At 51.4% G+C, this 20,243-nt stretch overlaps 2 protein-coding genes across 8 annotated transcripts in view; both read right to left on the reverse strand.

The window, feature by feature from the left end:
• The window catches only part of GFOD2 (Gfo/Idh/MocA-like oxidoreductase domain containing 2), a 38,432-nt gene extending 33,053 nt beyond the window's left edge, over nt 1–5,379 (reverse strand). For 2 of the 5 annotated variants that reach the window (XM_082439717.1, XM_082439716.1), the window contains exon 1: nt 5,193–5,377. The gene's annotated coding sequence lies outside the window, so the exon portion shown is untranslated. Of the gene's footprint in view, nt 1–4,580; nt 5,165–5,192 lie in introns of those variants that run through there. The other 3 variants (XM_082439719.1, XM_082439718.1, XM_082439720.1) reach the window with 3 other exon arrangements.
• Nucleotides 5,380–7,201: 1,822 nt separating this feature from the next.
• The window catches only part of RANBP10 (RAN binding protein 10), a 67,688-nt gene continuing 54,646 nt past the window's right edge, over nt 7,202–20,243 (reverse strand). For all 3 annotated transcript variants that reach the window (XM_082439633.1, XM_082439632.1, XM_082439634.1), the window contains 10 exons: nt 20,193–20,215; nt 18,133–18,317; nt 15,615–15,727; nt 14,047–14,155; nt 13,798–13,946; nt 13,401–13,605; nt 12,230–12,351; nt 11,588–11,733; nt 11,159–11,270; nt 7,202–10,719 (listed from right to left, as the gene is read on the reverse strand). In XM_082439633.1, coding sequence (XP_082295759.1) covers nt 10,589–10,719; nt 11,159–11,270; nt 11,588–11,733; nt 12,230–12,351; nt 13,401–13,605; nt 13,798–13,946; nt 14,047–14,155; nt 15,615–15,727; nt 18,133–18,317; nt 20,193–20,215 — 1,295 coding nt within the window. In that variant the 3' untranslated portion in view covers nt 7,202–10,588. The remainder of the gene's footprint in view (nt 10,720–11,158; nt 11,271–11,587; nt 11,734–12,229; nt 12,352–13,400; nt 13,606–13,797; nt 13,947–14,046; nt 14,156–15,614; nt 15,728–18,132; nt 18,318–20,192; nt 20,216–20,243) is intronic.

The raw sequence follows: 20,243 nt of genomic DNA on the forward strand, positions 1-20,243 counted from the left end.
TCAGATTTTGGGTGTAGGACGTTCTTAGGGCACCCCAGAACACAACAACCCTGACTGGTGTTCTCTAACTCTGTTATATGGCCTCTGGTCACCAGGAAGGTTGAGTAGTTCTCCAGTGACTGGACATGCCTGGTGCCCTTCACAAACATCTCCACTTGTATGCGGAAAACTGCTTACCAACTAGGCCATGATCATGTTCAGCTGTGTTAAACCTGAGATGTAAAATAATCTAATCTCAGGACAGTCTTTGCCATACCACCCCCTTTTTCCTGTTTTCCTTTTGGTTAATGTGTAATGAAGGAGGCCGGTTGCAAAATACAGGATGTATATGGGATATGCCCACCTGAAAATAGCCATTCATTTTAGTATTTTAGAATTTTCTGAGTATTGTTTAAATGACGCTCAATGTCTTACCTCACTATTGAGACTCTAAGCTCTTTCAGGACCAAGACTGTATTAAGGAGATAACAGGTCCCTGAAACTTAACACTTCAAGGTATTTGGTAACACTTCTATAATAATTTGGAAATTACTTGAAGGCATTTAAATGTTCTTTGGACAACAATCTTAGCATATCAGGAATATTAAGCAGTGAAGGAAGGAGAAAGAAAGACAATAATTTTAAAAGAATAACCACTACGATCAGGAGCAAGCCTTCCGCTGCGGGAACCAAAACAGCCGTTTAAGCACAATGATTTAGTTTCGAAAATAAGATCAGATAAGAAATACTATGTTCAATCATTTCCCCCATTGCTTCAAAAAGCAAGCTATGTCCCCTTAGCACCTGGCACAGGAATATGAGTGCAAAAGGCTGAAAAGTAACAGGAAGTACAGCTGATCTCTCTACCATCCCCCATTTCCCTGACAATGAGAGGATGCCTGGATGACAAATACACAAATACACATCTCACAGGCTCCCAGAGCCACCCCCAGAGAGGCCCCTCTGAGATGATAACCATTTCCTAGCAGGAACCGCCACCGAGCTGCAGAAACCATTAACCACGTACATCCTAAAATGTGCTTTGAGATGCTGTAACACAAAACCATCCATCAACAAGCACCAAAAGAGACCCTAAGGGTCAAAACTATTCATCAAAGAGCACCAAAAGAAATAGCAGTCTTAGAAAGCAGCATAAGATCTGTACAGTCACCTTTCAAATACATGCATGTAAATTCATTATCCTAGGAAACTGCACTACTGTTTGGTTCATGACACCTGAGTTAGGAAACATCAGTGCTGCCCCGTCCCTGCCACTGTTCTCCCTCCACCACTTTTAATACAGTCAGAGAGCAAGAAGGGGTGAAGGCTCGCAGAGAGAAAACAAGTTCACTATCATTCTTTACACAAGCAAGAAACTTTCAGGAGGGGTTTGTTGGTTTGTTTGTTTTAATATTTACTCATTATAATAAAGATTTTGAGGTTGTAAAGTGATATGGTAAATCTCAAAGCCAAGTAGAAGCGTTTCCAGTTGTATTTTGGGATTATCTATTCTCATGAGAAATTGAGAGCTGACAGTTTGAGAGGAGCAGAGTTATCCCAGGCCAGAAAGGAAGACTGTGCTCAGTACTTAGTTCCCATTCCTCAAAGCTTTCGTTCCTAATCTTTCATAGTAGAAGACAGATAGGAACCGTTACAGAAGCAGCTTCTGGGAATGGCTCTGAGAGGTGGTGGGGAGACTGAGGTATCCCCACAGCAATTCCTGGCAATCCTGGGTCCCAAAGAGTGTGGCATTTTGTCACTGGCAACCTTGAAAACTGACAGTACCTAGAACAAAGGCACTACTTGCAATTCCCCTTCTAAGAGCAGGAACTAAAGAACACGTGTTAAGGGTAGAGTTTGAGTGTATTTAAGTAATGCAGGAACATTCACCTCTTCCTTCTTAATGTTTAATCCTATTTTCTAAGTGTTCATTCCCATCATCATGAAAAAGAAATATTTACTCCATTTCTCATTTCCTTTGTCTGGGTTTAAAGACATGGTACTTTAATGAGCTCATTCCTGACCTAATGGCTAATTCATAAGTGAACGTTAGTGTGCTGGGAAGTCTTACTGTTTTCATGTTTTTCTCAGTATCTTTTATCATTCTGATTTTCACGAGCCCAAACTTATTTCAACTATCTTTCATTCCCCACTCTTAAAAACACCTGACATCTAAATTTTCAAGTAATTTGGACTTTTAGGCTGTCCTGAAGTTTACTAATACAAAGCTGCTTTTATTTGTATATAAGAAAAATAATGTCCTATTACTATACTGTAAACGAATTCTCAAATACAGCAAAATAACCAATTTTTTTCTAGACACTGTCCAATTCTAATAGTGGATTTATCCTAGAATTGGACCTCCTATTATAAAAACACACAAGTGACTTATTAGGCATCAGAAGGGCTCTTCTGCTTCTAAGTGAGTGGTTGCTGATTCCTGTGTTTTCCGAACACCAACTCTGTATTACAACTTCCTACATGAGATTACACTGTGTCCCCATTTTATTTCTCCTCTTATTGTATAACTAGAAAAGCAGTTCAGTGAAAGTAAATCCTGCTAGCATTACTGATTTATCTGGTAAGTTGGCCTGTTAAATACTGTTGATTACTTTACTACAGGCCAGGTTTGATAACTGCCCTCAGCTGTCCCAGAAAATGGAATGGATGTTAAGTAATTATTTGTCAAAGGTTTCATTGCCATAGCAATGAAGAAACACTTTGAGAGTGTGCACATCTTTCTCCTCTGAAAACAAGTGTCTTTCTGATTAGAGGGGCTAAAATAATGCACACAAATCCATGGGGCACACTCACCACATTTAAGCATTATCTCCTCCAAATGCTCATTCAAGGAAGTATTTGCACTGACATTCAAAGCACCCTCCCACCCCCTATCCAGTGCCACAGATGGTAATTGCTCCCTTCCATCTACTTTGATTTTGGCCTACTTGTCTGTCTTCTATCTGGGCCAATGCTAAAGTAATGAGGGTTTCTACACAGAATACAATAATTTTCATAAAGCTTTTCTGACAGGATTTGGTTAACAGTGCCAACGTTCCCCCACAGATTACGTATCCTTCTGATAAAACCCCATTATCTCTTGAGGTATTTATACAAATATTTCCAGAGATGGAAGAAAAGTCAATAAAATGCAAAGCCGCAAAAGCCATAGTTATGGACAAAGGAAGAACAAAGCTTTCTTCCTTAAACTAATTTGACCTATTAACATTATCATACTTTCAATGCATCTTCTCTTATCACTCTGAGGGGTAAAAAAAAAACAAAAACAAAAAACCCTGCGGCAAAGTCAAATACACAGTGAAAATTAGTTTTATCAAGCTAGCAACAAACTGACTTCGATGATTAGAATCAGGGACCATCTTTTAAAAATCACACACTTCTTTTCCCCATATTACAAACACTTATGTCTTTTGGGGGAGTACTTTTTTTTTCATTGCTAATCCTACTACTAATGGGTTCTAGTATTACTATAGAAATCACATATTTGAATTTTCCCAACAAATAAAAATAACAGATCCGATCCAGACCAATCATTCCATAGGAAAGGTATGGAACAACCAGGTGGTAAGAGAAAGTCTCTCACAATAGAATCTTTAGCTGTAAAATGGTGGGGGTCAGGTGGGTGTCTACCAATAGAACTGTCTGCTGAAAATTTTCAGCTCTTGGTACAGATAAATTCTCTAAACTCCTAGTCCAAAAGCAGTAACTTTTTCACATTTTCTGTAAAATGGATGGCCTTAAAACTCTTGTTCCCTGGTGTAGCTTTTCAGAAGGAAATGAGTTTCCTTATCAAGAATGTATCTAGGGGCTTCCCTGGTGGCGCAGTGGTTGAGAACCCGCCTGCCAATGCAGGCGACACGGGTTAGATCCCTGGTCCGGTAAGATCCCACATGCCACCGAGCAACTAAGCCCGTGCGCCACAACTACTCAGCCTGAGCTCTAGAGCCCACGAGCCACAACTACTGAGCCCGCGTGCCACAACTACTGAAGCCTGTGCGCCGTGCTCCGCAACAAGAGAAGCCACCGCAATGAGAAGCCCGCCTACCACAACGAAGAGGAGCCCCTGCTCTCTGCAACTAGAGAAAGCCCGCGCCCAGCTACGAAGACCCAACGGCAGCCAAAAATAAATAAATAAGAATGTATCTAGATTCCCTGACTACCATCTTCTCCATATCTCTCCACATCACAATAATGCATTAAGTGTCTTTTCTAATTTAAACAGTTGTTCTGTTCAACTGAAGGTCACAGACTCAGGGGTCTTCCTTCTGAGACCTTTGTGCCCCATAGCTTACAAAGGTCCTCTGCGCCCTGTGCGACCAGTTTCTGGATACTAAAAGCCACCTACTTCCTTCCTCGTGTGTCTTGCCCTCAGCATGACACTGTGGGAACAATGAACATAAATAAGGTTTATAACCTTCCTTGGTGTCTATCCAAGGCAGCTTTAAACTTTTCTATTCCTGTCTTGTTCTTTAGATGCTGCTGTAAACTCTTCATACCACCATTCACAAGTCCTGATCTCCCGGCCCCCTCTTCCTCCCTCACCATTCATCTGATAATGCCTTGAGAATACTTCACCTCACTTTTTGTCTTCGCAAGTCCATCTGTTTCCTTCTTGAGCTTCAAAGGTAGGTCAGGCCCAGGGAGATCTGGCCAGTGGACACTCCGGGACTGGCAGAGCCACCGCACCTTCTGGAGTGTCCCTTCTCCCACCTGCCACCTGAACGCTCTTTTCTTAAAGATTTATCCCCCCAAAGTACCATCTCACTCTGAAGGACGATGGACCAGCTACCCCACAAGCCCTTTGTCTGAGGTTCCCATATCTCACATTCTTATCCACAAAGCGTAGGTCCTCACACAGGTAGGGGGTTCTGCTCGGCACAGGGCGGGGGAGCCTAGGTTTTCGCGTCCAGTAAAGGGATGGGTTATGGCCGAGGTCCTCCCAGGAGCCAAAATTCTAAAATTCTACGACCAAACTTGCAGGTCCTATTTCTGAGGCGGGAAGACGAACTCTGGGGCGACCCCCGAACTCCGAGCCCGCGCTGGCTGTTAGAACGGCCCCCTCCAGCCCCAGCTCTGCATATCCCCGCCTCCGACCTCGGGCGCCGGGCCGCGGAGGAGGCCCGGCAGGCGCCCGCTCGCCGCCGCGCCATGCCCTTCTTCATCCTCACCCGCCGTCGCCGGCCGCCTCTCACCTGGCAAGCTGGCATGCCCCGCCCTGCGCCGCACCGGAGGCCAAGGGTCTGGACGGGTCTCGGCGGCCACCAGCCCTCCTTGAGGGAGGCTGGCGGGGTCGCACGGGCCCCGGTATACAGCGCGCCGCCACCGGGAACGCGCCGCCTGGTTTCTAAGGAACCGGGGTCTAGAAAGGGAGGGGCGGGACGGCGGGAGGTCTGCGCATGCTCCCTGACGGGGGTGGACCAGCGCAGGGAGGGGCCGTGGCCGAGAGCTGCGCATGCTCGCTGGTTGGGGGCGGAGGTTAAGCAGTCTGGCTGGAAGCCCTGGTCATTCGTTTCCGGCGGTGGAGGCAGCAGGCGGAGAGGTTTCCCAGCCTAGGCTTCTTTCCGGTCCGTTGCCCAGCAGCAAGAGCGAGGAGGTTCTGAGTAGTGTGGTGGGCGTTGGTTGTCCCAGAAAAAAGGAAGGTCTGCTGCTGGATAACGATGTATCTTTGCAGAACGACAGTTCTCTCGAATTCGCCGGACTTCGCGGCTTTCTGACTCCTAATGACTCGCTTTTTCGTGCTTGTCTGGGGTCCTCTTCTGGATGTTCTTTGGTTGTTCCTTACATGTCAGTGCTTTTCAAGACTGTGACCTCAGTCCTCCTGATCTCTTTACTGGAACCTATTTCCCCCCAAATAAATACCACTTTGTAACGGGACTACCCTTTGTTTCACCAAACTGTCCGCTAGAGCAGCGAAATAAACCTGTAAGCCTTAGTGTAAAACAGGCTATGTTGGAAATGTGTCTGGAGGGAAATGAATTTACTGTGGCTTTACTTATAGAACCAGGACATTTGTGCTTAATCTAATACTCCACTCTTCCCTGTACACTAGTTTTTCCCTGAGAGTCCTGTAAAATGCCCCTGAGGGAAGCATTCTGTAGTAATTAAGTTTGGAAAATGCTGGGTTAAGCTACACATCTTAACATAGGATTTTTAGAGCTTTCAATTAGTGGGTGATGTTCACTGTGAGCATCCATGACAGCTTTCATTATTTACTGGGTCACAGAACCCTTTTCCAGTTCCAGGAAACATGTCTCTCTGAGATAGATCTATATGCTCTCCAGCAAACCTCCTCACTCCAGTGACTTTTAGCCACCACCCATTCCCTTCTGTTCGCTGTATTATCTTGTGGATAATATATCCCTATATTATCCATCCTTTCACCCCAACAAAAAGCCTGCAGTTGCCTTGTCTCTTGCTACCCCGATCTCCCTCACATCCGGTCACTCATCCTGTGGTGCTAACATCCCCTAAATATTTCTCAAACCTGCCTTCTTGTGTTTGGCCTTGTCCTTCTAGATGGTTTCTTTGCTTCTAGTTTTGTCTCCAGGTGGACAGCAGCATAATCTATTTTATGCCTCCTCTGCATAAAACCCTGGTGCCTTGGGAGCAGAGGAGGCAGCTTGAGGCAGGAGCAGGCCAGTCACACTAGGGGGCATCCTCATGGAGGCAGGGTGGTCATATGTACTGTGTCCCTAGGTGCCAAGCCCTGCCCTATGCATGCTGTAATCCTCTGTCACCATAGGGAAGCAGGACTAACATGTTAAGAATGGGGAAAATGAAGCTGAGAAAGGTTAATTTTCTGGGGTCACCCAAACTGGGATTTTGAGCATGAGCTCTTTTTCCTCACACTGAAAGGAAGCTAACCTTAATACCCCTCAGAAGAGTTCTGACCAGTGTTTGGAGCAAGCGTATTTAGAATGCATTAAAATCTTACTTTGAGGAGAAGAAGTCCTATGGCCCACCTTTTTGTATTTGCTACTTTTTCTTTGTCTCAGATGAAAGCTGTTTCGTGGGAGAGAATCAAAGCTTTAAGTATCTATGCTCTTTGGGGTCTTGCAAAAGTCTTGAGAATCCTTGAGACACCAGGGGCCTAGGCACTCGACAAGTAGACTGGGAAGGGGCCAAGCCCTCCAGGATGGCTGTGCCACACTAAGGGTGCCAATCCCAGTAAGACTCACAACAGAGACCAGACACTCGTGACTACTCATGGATGTGTATTTTAATAAAAATAATTCTGTCAAAATACAACAGGAGTTTTTTCATCTCTCAAGTACAATTTAATAGGATGTTTTGTGTTAGAATTCTCTCTAAACCCTCCCACACCCACAAGTTTCATGCTAATGCCAAGTATCAAATTGCGAGGACAAAGGCAGAACCAGTGTGCACAACGTGGAGGACGCCTGTGTCGGCTGTAGTTACTAATGGAGGAAAACCCAATGCAAAGAGGCGGCGCCTGAGGCAGCCAGAGTCCACAATCTGGCCACAGGTCCGTGTGCACGGGGCTGGTGGTCAAGTAGGGCTCTCCTGCCCAGCTGCCACACAGTGTGCATACCTGAGTTGTGAGCGACCAAAGGAACTTTCAGCTCTGACAGGTCTCTGCCTCATCTTCTTTGTGCTTGCTTAAGGGGTAGGAAGGTGCTGGGAGGCTGGGCAGTCCCCGCTTCTCCATCTCTTGGTGTCCCTGTTCTGCCGGCCGACACCCAGCCACAGACCCATGTAGGTGAGGAATAGGGGTTCTGGCTTTCTTTGCGTGTCCGCCAGTTCCTGCTCTGGAAGGAGCGACCATTTGGTGAAGCAAGAGGAAAAGGTAAGTAGGGAAGGCTGCTCCCCCAGGGCTGAACAACCCAACAGAGCCAGGTCTTCTTCCTGCCTCCTTGGTTCAAGTTCAGCTCTTCACCGAGACTCCTCCCAGGTGCCTTCCCCACTCTCGGCTCCCGGAAGCAGGCTGGCAGGACTGGGTGTGCATAAGGGGCTCCTCGGGCTGGCAGGCAGGCCTGGACTATCAGCAAGACAGTGGGCTCAAGCAGCTTGAGTTTGGTCCTCTCCACGGCTTGTGGGGCAAAGGCTTATGTCCCAAAGTTATGCTGTCCAACTGGGACAGAAAGCCCCTCTGGAGAGGAACAGAGTAAACAACTTGGACTCAGCTGAAACAGTGAGATAAGGCACAGAAAATGGGGAGGTGGCCATGGGTACTGAGTGTGAGGCAGGCGGACACCCAACCCCAAGCAGCACACAGCTGTCCTGAGCCCTCCTGGGCCGCTCAGCCGCTCTACAACCCAAGCCCAGGCACCCATCCCCATCCCTGACACACCCCTGAAGGTACCAGCTGCGCAGACACTGCTGGAGGCCTCGCCAGCCTAACCCCTCACCCGCCATTCAGCTTTAGGACTAAACAGTGTTGTCCAATCCTCAGGGATGAGGTTAGTTCCAGTCCTGCCCTAATTTGTTGTGTGACTTTGGCCAAGTCACTTAATCTCCTGGGCCTGTTTCCTTATCTATAAAAGGAGAGGATTGTTGGAGTAGATGTTCTCTGAACTTCATTCCAGTTGCAAAAGCCTCTGGTTTTAATTCCCAATCCTGCTTGCTTCTGACCATTTTAAGAGCCTGATGTTTCCAACTTCCTGGTTTGGGAGCTAGGCATCCCCAGGTTTGCACAGGATGAATTTCCTTTACAGACAGGACAACACCTCCCTGATGGGTTGCGGTCTCTGGGATGCCAGCTGGGGCCCTAGTAGGGACCAAGAAAAAAGCAGCAGCCTACAGGATCATGTCCCAGGGCAGAATTCTGGGAGAGCACAGGGCCACTGGGCCCATCACCAGCAGTTAGTACAACTCAATCATTTCTCTTGTTGTCCAGCTGTAGGTCCAGCGAGTCCTGGTGGGCACTGAGTATCTCAGGCCACGCCAACCATTCCTGAATCCACTGATGGAGAGCAGGAGCTTGGCCAGCCCAGATCCAGGCAGGGACTGGAAGCCCGACTTCTGACCCTGCCCCTTTGCAGGGGCTGCCTGGGCACTCCCTCCCACTGTGAGGCCGATGGGGAAATCCCAGCCCATCCTGGTGCTCCTCTGGTAGGCCTCTTCCCTTTCTTCCTCCTGGGCAGTCTGTCCTCTCCACAGATGGCTGGCCTAAGTCCTGGCAGCATCGTAACCCTTCCTCTCCTGATTCCCTGATGGCAGTACCGGGACTGTTTTTGACCCACTAGCTGTGAGGATCCGTCTGACGTGGACGGTGGGACATTTGTAAAGCCCATGAGGTCCTTTCCTCTGGCCAGCAAATATTCTTAACAGTCTTTCCTAAGAGTGGCCGGGGCCAAACTGCAAAGGAGCTGCCTGGCACAGCTACAGTGAGGCCTGGCCTAGGGGGTCAAGGGTTCCATCCACTCCAGCGACTGGCAGCCCAAAAATCTGTCTCCACAAGGTCCTGGCTTTTCAACAGAAAGCATCAATTCCATCAGAGCTGTGCAGAGACGGTGAAGATCCAGGCAGGAAGAAGGCAGCCCCTGTATTCAAGGGCCTCTGTCCTGGGTATGGAGACTTCCTCCCCGCAGCCTGATACTCAGCAGCTCTCGGGTCAAAGGCAGGTAATTTCCAGGCAATCAATTTAGAGTAATTGAATTATTTGGCCATCTTAACAACAAAGGTAGGCAGGATGTTGAAAAGGGGAGAGAGAGAGAGGCAAGGCAGGCAGTGAGAGGCAGGGTAGAATGGTAGATAGCGTGCTAGCCAAGGACCCTCTAACTCCCTTGCTCTGCTGTGTAGCCCTGGGCCAATTCATCTCTTCTTTGGACCCCTGGCCCTGCAGTTCTCTGCTCAGTTCAGCTCTCAGGGGCCTAGGCACCCACACCTCTCAGATGCTGCAAACCAGCTTAGCCTGACCTGCCCACTATGTGGCCCCCAAAGCCTACTGGGCTTCCCTAGGCTGCAGCTGGGCCTGTGGCTCAACAAAGGGGAAGCCTGAAATAAACGAATCACTTGGCTGAGGTGACAGAGATGATTCTTTTTTAATGAGTTGGACTCAAAAACATATGGTGTCTGGACAGCTTCACCCAAGAGGTGCTGGACCACTAACACTACGATAAATACTGTGTCTTTTTTTAATATATATATTTATATATATATATATATATATAATCTCATTTTTTTTTACTTATGAAAATAATAAGCTATCACCAACTTGGATAGGCTTCACCACTAAATTAGCAGAAACCAGCTCAGCACAAACTCTCCAGAGATAAATACTGGTGGCTCAGTCAGGAGGGGAAAAAAAAAAGATTGAAAAACCCCAACCTCTCCTCAAAACAAACCCCTTCTTTCAAAATAGAAGTAACCAGACAATACTGTGTCATAGGCCGCTGCACATGAAGGGGGGAGAGAGAGAGACTGAGGGTGGGAGAAAAAGAAAGGAAGGAAGGGAAGGAAGGAAGGAAGGAAGGAAGGAAGGAAGGAAGGGAACGGGGGAGGCCAGGCAGGAGGAGTGGACTCTGCCCGTGGCTTCCAGGTCCCTGCACCAGGTGCCGAGGGAGGGCAGGGCTGCTCCAGCCCTGGGGCCGAGGGAGGGCCAGGTGGGGCCAGACAGTGTGGTCAGCTAGTGCAAGTAGTCGTCGACTCTGGCAAAGGAGCAAGATCCCAGGCCCGCTCGGGCCATGAGCCGTAGACATTCAGATGCCTGGCCCAAGGCAAGCATCAGAGGGGGCTGCTTTGGCAGGTTCTGAGACTCTGTGGAGAAGAGACAAGGCCTGGTCACTACCCTGCTCAGGGCTAAGCCCAAGTCAAAGTTCCCTTGGGAGCAGAAGGTTGGGGGAGTGGACAGAATCTCTTGGAACAGAGCGTTCATGTGTCTCTGTGTGAGTGTGTCCCAGCCACCAGGCCATGGCCCTGCCTGTGAATCTCAGCTTTCTTTAGAGCAATGAGCTAGCCAAGGCCCAGGGTCATAGTCTAGGGCCCATCATGATCTAGCCAGCCAACTCAGTTGGGCAGAGGGAGGTCAGGGTTTAGGTTCAGCTATGGGAGCCCAAGAGTCCTATGGGTCACCAGAGAGCCTCTGGGCAGAGCTCACTGCCCAGATTTGGATAAACATCAGCAATTTCTAGGGAGGGGTGAAGGGGCCAACCTAGGTACTCATAGGCCAGCTTCTGTTTTTGTTAGATCCACTTACCTAAAATGGCGCTGTTGAGGGCAGCGCATACAGGCTCCCTCTGGATGGGGTCAAGCTGCTGGCCAACTGGGCAGCTCCAGGGGTCTGAGTACGCAAGCAGGCTAAAGGCATCCTAAAGGACAGGGCATTCTTGAGAGGGTTGTGGCACGCACCACGCACCCCCTCCTCCATGGCTCCAGGGGGATACATTGCCCTGTGTGATGCCCACGGAGAGCACAACATACCCCGACTGAAGGGTCAGGTAGGGCTGTGTCCTCCCCAGAACCTAGAGAGGGTGGGGTGTACCCTGAATGTCCTGTTCCCCACTGTAGACTTGACTAGAGCCCACACTGTCCTGTTGCTGCTGCCTGCCCCCAGTGCCCTCCCAGTCACCCTGCCCCACCACCAAATGGGGGCCCATTCTGTATGAGGGCCTGGCTTGTTCTGTACCTGCAGCATCTCCGTGTGGGCCAAATTCTTGCCGTATTCCCGGCCCAGCTGCTCACTCAGTGCCTGCAACTCACGGCCAAACAGGATAATCCTTTCTGTGGCCGCCTGATTGCCCCCGCAGAGCTGCCGCCGAGGATGCCCATCATCTGCACCCAGAGCCCAGCAGAGAACACATCAGGAGGGATAAAGAGAGAAAGGGAGGACTAGGGTGGGGACCCCAAAGAGAACACGACAAGAAGGACCTTGGCTGGGGGGTAGGGTGGGGTGGTGCAGCTTCTGCTAGAGGCAAGTGAGGGCGGAGAGGAGCAGGTGGACCATCCAGAGCTGAGCTCTTCTTCGTCCACCTAGCCCATGGTCTAGGAGTCAGACAGGACTCAAAGCTTGCCCTCTTCCCACCATCTGCAAGATGCAAGGGTGTTCAACTCCCTCCAGCCACAAATGCTGGGAACTTGTTCTGGGCAGCAGGCTGAGGCCTTCCCACCTCAAGCACCGATTCATGATTGGCTAAGGAGGCAGTGGACCAGATCTGGATAGAGCTTCTCAAGCCACCAAAGCCTGCTCATCCCAACCCCCACAGAGGGGAGAGGGCACCGGGACTGAGCAATGCCGCCTGTGGAACACCATGCGGGGGCATGGCCTTACCCATGCTGGACTCATCCGTCTGCAGGTCCTCATGCTTGTAGGCACCATTGACAATGCGTGTGGACATGCTCTCCAGCACACCATTGGGGTAATGTTCCGCCTCCATCTCCATCTCACTGTCGCTGTGGAGAAGGGTTGAGGTGGGAGTTAGCAAAGGGGATGTGACTGGAGCAGCCTCCATTTAGGTTTTAGCCGCAGTATGCAGTGGGTAAACTGAGGTCCCCAAAGGGCATGAAGGACAGCTCCCAGGTTTCCCAGGCTCTAACACTTGGGCCCTACTGTGACACCAGCCATCCCAGAGGCTTGTTACCTCACTCCCACTCTGGTCCCCATGCTGCCTCCGTGACCGTCCCCACCCTGGCCCTCCTCTGAGTTGGCACACCCCTTCTATACACCCCCTGACCCCCAATGACCAGGGCAGGTAAGTCCTGATAGGCATCTCTGGGAGCCAAACCCAGGTCATCCCTGTGGCATGCTGGAGGGCTACTGAAAGCCACCTACAGTCTGCAACCTAAAAACCCTGCCTGCCCAACCTGGCTGACCACAAGCTAAGCCCCGTAAAAGCTCCTTTAGAATAGACCCTGGGGGTTCTGACAGGCCTGGTATCCTTGGAGGCAACCACATTCTCAGTGTCAGTGCCTCTGGAGAAAGACAGGGCCAAGGAAAGTGGCAGCTGAATCAAGAGTTGGACCAGGCTTCCCTGGTGGCGCAGTGGTTGAGAGTCCGCCTGCCAATGTGGGGGACACGGGTTCGAGCCCTGGTCTGGGAGGATCCCACATGCCGCGGAGCAACTGGGCCCGTGCGCCACAACTACTGAGCCTGTGCGTCTGGAGCCTGTGCTCCGCAACGGGAGAGGCCGTGACAGTGAGAGGCCCGCGCACCACGATGAAGAGTGGCCCCCGCTCGCCGCAACTGGAGAAAGCCCTTGCACAGAAACGAAGACCCATTGCAGCCATAAATAAATAAATAAATAAATTTATTAAAAAAAAAAAAAAAAAAAGAGTTGGACCAGAAGCTGGAGCCAATGCCAGGCCTGGTGGGTCAGCGGCTACTATTCCAGGCACAGACCTGGGATGGAGGTGTGGGGTAAAGGGCAGGGTGGCGCTCAAAGGACAGGCTGCAGTGGGCGCAGAGCAGAAGGCAGGAGGAAGAAGCAGAGCAGAACAGGCACCTGGTCTCCTGATTACTGGTACTGCTGTGGGGCTGGGACTTGGTGGAATCTGTTGAGTTGGACTCGGAGTAATTGACTGAGGATGGAGATGAGGAGGATGAGGACGACGACGAGGAAGAGGAGGAGCTGGGCGGAGGGTATTTACTGTGGTTCTGTTTGCTCTTGGTGGAAGCGACGCCATTGCTGCAGCTGGGACTATCTGCTCCTAAAAGCCAGGGAACAGTCAGAAGAGGAGGGGCAGCTTGCCATCAAGCAGGGCCCCAGGAATAACTACAGTGGTCCCATTTCCCTTCCCCCAATCCAGCAGCAAGCCCTGAGCCCATCCCAGGGAAGGGTGTATGGGTGGCCTTGCTTCTCCACACCAGTTCTTCCCAGAGCCCTCTGGAGAGTGGCTGACCTGTGTTGTGCATGTGGGAACTAGTGGGGCCGTGTCGGGGGCTGAGGCTTGGGGAGCCAGGGTAGCTGTCCTGGGACTTGGGGCTTCGGGAGCTCAAGCTGCGGACCTCACTGTCAGTCCCATTCACCATCTCCACAAACTGTCGGCACCTGCAGAAGGAGCAGAGCAGCAACGCTCTGGGCTTGGTCCGGGTTGTGTATGCCCACCACCAGCTGGGCTGTGGGGGACCTGACGGTGCCCCAAACTTACTTGAGCATGAAGAGCAGGTTGGGGTTGTGCTCCAGCAGCCCTGGGTAGAAGCGCTGTGTGGTCTCAATGGCCTCACCCACACGGCCCTCCAGCACCAGCTTCTGGATCTCTGTAGAGAGCAAGAATGCGGCAGTGAGCGAGGGGCCGCAGACCTTCCTCACAGCCACACGTCTACACACTGCCAGCCCCAAGCACGGACCAGCTGACAGTCAGGTGGGCTGGTTCAGAGTGGCAAGCCCACTGAGATGCTCACAGAAGAGGCTGAAGAAACAACCTGGCCATCCAGCCCCACAATAGATCCTGGTTTCTGTCAAGTGTCAGGTAGTCCTCAAAGAATAAGAGGGGAAAATGGAGCGGGGTGCTCTTAGCCCAGAGGCAGCAGGTTGAGTTTGGAGGCCTGCTCCTATGGAGTACAGGTTGCCAGGGACCCGGGCGGGGAAGAGGTCCTGGCTGTGGGAGCATAATCTAGGGATGGGCACCCGGGCAGCTTCGTGGCCTGAGAGGCTCCTCTTCAGACAGACTTCTCTCCTCAGGCTTCACAGGGGGTTGGCATGGGAGCTCATGGATTCTGGGCCAGGGCCCATGTCTCGGTGGTCTTCAGGGGCTGCGGCGCGCCCCCTGCTGAGAGAGGAGGTCATCCTCCTCACACTGGCAGCTCTGACGTTGACAACTCTCAGGCCATAGGCATCGTGCTCTTGCCCTGGGGCCTGGTGCATCTTGCTGGGAGCGACTTCTGGGTAGATCCCAAGTCTGGGATCCCTTTCCGACTGTCTGACTGGGCGTGGCTTCTCTGGGAGACACAGACACATGCACATACACAGAGACGACAGGCTCAGAGTGACGCAAGCAGGCACACACAGACACACGTGTCCACACACACCTACTCTCCCTCACTCTCCTCTCCTCTTCCTATCTTCTTTCTGGGCTGTTTCCCCTTTCCCAGCACCCTCCTTCCACAAAAGAGCCCCAAACACGCAGTATGCAGGCTAGTATGAACACCAGGAAAGCGTCCTTTGCCTCCTTCTTTGTCTGTCTGCAAAGCCCAGGACCAGAGGCGGGAAGCAGAGAGAGGTCTACCCCAGTGGCCACGGAGCATCAGCCTTCCCCATGTCTGACTGCTTCAGTCCCCTCTCCGCCCAGGGGCAGGCAGAACTACTAAGGTGGAGTAAATGGTGGCAAAGGCAGGGCACTGAACTGGTAAGATGCAAACACACTCTTTCTAGAAGACCGTGAACAGGAGGCTAAGTGGAATCCAGGATGCAGGAGAAAGGAAAAAAGCGTGGAGGAAGATCCAGCCACACCAGGCCCCAGCCTGCGCCAGGCCACCAGAGTATGCACTAGGGAGGCTGCACCGAGACAGTCCCATGCTGCTGGACTGTCCTTCTGGACAGTGCGGCCTTGAAAGAGCGACAGAAGAAGGGCCTGGGGCTGGGCTGTGGGCTGGTCTTCTGGTGAGGACCTGAGCTGAACAGACTCCTGACAGGTTACCCAAGGCTGCCATGAGCCAGAGAGCAGAATTAGGGACAGGTGAGAGAGGGAGGGAGAGGGGAGAGGAGAATCAACCTTACTTTGTCTGTTCTTTATGGACGCTTGTTCTTCCTGAATCGGGGTTTCAGTCATTCGGGCAAAAGCCGTGGCCGTGGCACAATACCCATGATGCACCAGGTAAGATGAGACCATGCTAGAAAAAAAGGAAACGCTCAAGGTGACACTTAAGAACTGCATTTCTCACCAACCCCCTGATGGGACAGACTATCTCCCTGTTAGGTTTTCCCTAAACATATCTTAAAGGTGCAACCTCCACAGAATAACAAAGGGGCTGAAACAAAATGAGAACATCCCCCAGTGCTCATGCAGTCAGGCGGGAGAGGGGCAGGTCACCACATCTGTCCTCACAGCTTGGAGGAGTGGCTGCAGTTTCTCTGGGATATACTGCCCACAGGCGGGCAAGTATGAAAACAAAAGTACATACAGAGGCACATACCGTCTCCTTATAGAAGCGGCTGCCTCCTGTGACCTGCAGCAAACCCAGAGACTGCCGAGAGTCTCCATGAGGGCTTCCTGGATGGGCAGTCAGCCGAGCAGTCTGGCAGCTGCCCAGTGATGATGCATGCCATGTGCGTACCTTCTACAGACACAGGAGCTCCTCTGCAGGTGCCCCACACGCCCGGCAGAAGCATTCCAGCTCAGGTGAACCTGGCCCTCAGGAGTGTTGGCTCTAGACGGCGATGGGGAGCTAACCCACGACCCAAGTTACTCCACGATACACAACAAATTAAGGGCCCAAGAAGCCAAGGTTTCAGGCAGTAACATGGCCAACAGGAACACAATCTTTGGGAGATGGCCCTGAGAAGCCTGATGCCCAGAAACCATTTAATCCCACCCAAAGCTGGCTAAGCAGCTGCACACGTAGAGTCCTCATATCTGATGTGTACAAAAGTGAATACCTTGGTGTGTGCATATGTCAATGTCATTATTATAACTGCCAAACACAAATGTCTGAAGGGCTGTCATGTGGAAGGCACAGAAGTTCAGCTGTGTGTTCCCTCATGTTTTAAGGGGTAAATGAGATGATGCATATAAAGTGCCTAGCAAAGCAGGAAGTCAATATATACAACCTCTTATTATGAAATTATGTATTTATAACATTAATTATGAATAAGAATTATAATATTTATATTATTATAAACACAAGGGCAAAAATTCTTGATAAAACATGGTTCAGATGCGCCCATATGCACATCAGAGGCCACTAAAATGTACAGTCCCTTTGACTCAGTAATTCCACTTCTTGAAAGGACACCCAGAAAATAATCTTAAATATGGAAAACTCTTTATGTACAAAACGGTGACCTACACAAGCAAGAGAGAGGAAATAACCTGAACCTACCACCAAGGGAAGCCAGCCAAGGGGCTTGTGGCAAATGTGTCTGCGAGATAATACAGCTATTAACGATGTCCATAAAGCGAAGTTATATGAAATCACAGACATGAGTTATATGCAGGTCTCAGCAAATACTACATATGAACACACACAGGCACACAGATACATACATGTAAACAAATACACCCACGTGCTGAGCCCAGGCCCTGTCAACTGAGAGTATTAGTCCCTCCCCCACACAGCTGGGGCAGCTCCACCTCTCCCCTTGCCTGTCCCAGCAAGCCTGCTATGGGGACGGGCACCGCGCTGGCCCTCCAAGGAAGGGCTTCTTATAAGTTCTGGGGGCTGGGGACAAGATGTAGTATTGCTGCTATTCCTGAGAAGGGTCTGGCCACCTAGCCCCTGCCTCAGCCCTCCCATGGGGCCTGCCTCAATATCAATCCCTAAAGAAAGGAAGGCTACACAGAGAACCCAGTGTGCACCCCACCCCCACCCGCTGGACTCTGGTACCCCGGTGTCTTTAGGGCAATGACCAGAGCTAGCAGAAGCCCAGCCCTTCTCTGCCCACCCCTGGGAGCCAAGCTAACAAACTAACCCACCTCCTGGCAGAGTGGGTACAGGTCATTGCCTCACTCAGGCCTGCAGCTGTCAACTGGAAGAGAGAACCATATCTGGCCTCCCTTGGGATTCTCATCAAGACTGTCTCCCAGGAGAGGCTGGGAATTAATCAGCCAAGAGCCAGCTAGGTCCTAGGGAGGACCCTCTTCACACCACCACTGCCACAGATGCAAGGGACTTAGCTGGATCTGACCCTGAGAGGTGACCTTAGGCCAGAGTCATGGCATGACAGACACTCCCTATGATGGAAAAAAAAAAAGTGCACAGAGGAAGATACCACAGGGCGTACTAGCACATCCTCTGCAAAATTACCTGGGGAAGGAAAACAGCCCTGCTGGTGATATTACATACAGGGCCTTCCGATCCAGTTGAGGGAGCAAAGGTTTAATTAGGAGCAGCTCTGGAGAACTGAACTAAGAGAGGAGCAGGAGAGCAGCAGGCAGAGTCATCCTGGGAGTGCTTTCCAGAAGGAATGCTACCCACTAAAGTTCACAAGAGCAGCTTGTAGCAGTACAGGGGCCTACAGGAGAGTGAGGCCCCTGGGATGGGGCAGGGCTGGGTAAGGGCGGGAGCGGGGCACTCACTTCTGCAGCACCGCCTGCCACTCGCCAAGCCGGGCACTGATGGGGAAGCAGTGGACAGTGCCCTGGACCTTGGCACGCCACTCCCGCATGTAGTCCTCAATGTCAAACAGGAAGGGCTGCTGCCCAAAGTTGGCGTCCACAATCTCCCCAGGTGTCTGCAGGCCTACGGTGGGGTAGAGGTTGGCCTGAGGAGGAGAATGAAATGTCAGTTGGGCCCTGAGGGCAATGGGGCAGCAGGGCCTCGCCTCATCTCACCTCCAGCACAGAGGGGAAGGCGCTGGCTCCTGCAGGCCGTTGCTTTGGCTTTGAGAGAATTGCAGCATGGCTGGGGGAGGCAGGGCTAAGCCACATTCTGCCCACCTCCCTAGCAGAGACACTATTCCCCAAAGTTTGAGGGGAGAAAGCAAAAGAAAAGCAAGCCAGGCTCAACATGGAGTCTCTTGCCCTGCATCAGAGGCTGTAGTGTTCCCAAAGCCCAAGGCCCCCCTTCGGGACTCAGCCAGGGCACAGAGAGGCAGGCTGGGCTCCACAACCCTGCAGGTGTGCCCGTGAAGATCTGCTGCAGGGGTGGATGATGGCTCCTCTCAGAAAGATCCAGGACCAAGGATCCCTTTGCTACAAAAAAGGGGGGTATATAAGGGGGCAGGAAGGGATGCGGGGAGAGAGGAAAGGAGGGGAGGAAGAGGAAAGTATGGCCAAATGACCAAGGGGGTTAGGTGGTATGGACCCCCTGACACTGGAAAAGGGTAAAGAAAGGCTGCTGCCCTTCCTGTCTGAGGCTCACTAAGAGGAGGCTCTTCTGGCCAGTGAGGTTTGGGCATGTCCCTCTGGGTGTAGGGCTCCCCGCTTCCCATCTATCCCCTGCCTTGACCAGCTTTTGCCAGGTCGCTCCCTCACTCCATGCCTCCTATGGCTCCCACTGCTACAGCCCAGTGTCTCACCAGCCTCCTCCTCATTGTCCCCGGGTCCCCAGTCTTCTCTTCCACCTTCCATCCTCAGACCACGTATCATTCCTGACTACCACGTGCTGGTACTGCACACTGGGTTCAGCCTTTCTAGCACTTGGCACAGAGTGCCACCACATCCACGTCTGGGTGTTTCATGTCATACCTCCACCACTAGACTCTTCCCCACTCAGGGCCAGAATTCTCCTCCTGTGTCTGTTCTCTTTCTTTGCTTAGGACCACAGCCCCTCTCTGGGGACTCCAGGTTGGAGGGAAGGATTTTGATACATAGACAGAGGTTCTAACACGATCCTGCATGGTGCAGTCTGGGCTTCAGAAGGCCCCTCAGATCACAGGGGCATTTCCTATTCCTAGAGCATCACAGGGGAGCCCAGGATCCCTAAGCAGCCCCCAGAGTCAGCAAACCTTTCCTCCTTCTAGACCCCAGCCAGGGCACACAGAGCCAGGCCAGGCTCCCAGCATTCTGGGTGGAGGCCCTGCACGTGACAAGGCCTGTGATGACTCATGACAAAGAAGGACTGGAGTGCAGGAGGTGGGATGAGCCCTGAACGAAGCCAGCAGGAAACCTCACCCTTTTCTAAGAGGAGAAAACCCCATAAATCTCACCTCTCTGGCCCAGGAGTACCCTGCACAGTAGCAGGTTCAGTCCCCTAGGGCACTGGCTTTCCTCAGGGATCTTTGATGGGTATGCACAGGGACCTGGCTCCCTAACAGTTCAGGAACAATTTTCTATATGAACAATTTTCTATACTTTGCACACAGGTCCACTGGTTATAAGCCACACAGAACTGGTTCAGACCAGCTGAGCCATGGAGCTACCTCATCTCTGCCCACACCGTCCCCCACCTCCTAGCTGCCTTTGGAAATGCCACAAATCTCTGTCACCTGCTAAGAGTCATGGAGGAAGACCAGGCCTTGTTGCTGGAGAGAGAAGGCTGGCAGGTACCGCCTACTGGTACCTTCAAGCTGACAACACAGCACACATCCCTGGCTGGGGAGAGGGCAGGACTCCACACCCTGCACTTGCAGGTAACACCATGCTCTTTCCCAGTCGGCCCCCGGGGCCAGAGCAGGAGACCCAATAGTAGTACTTACCGGGAGGTCTGTGAAGGCTATACCTGTGGAGGGAAAGGAACAGTCATCAGG

Source organism: Balaenoptera physalus (assembly GCF_965194825.1).
Source record: "Balaenoptera physalus genome assembly, chromosome: 19".
Taxonomy (NCBI): Eukaryota; Metazoa; Chordata; class Mammalia; order Artiodactyla; family Balaenopteridae; genus Balaenoptera; species Balaenoptera physalus.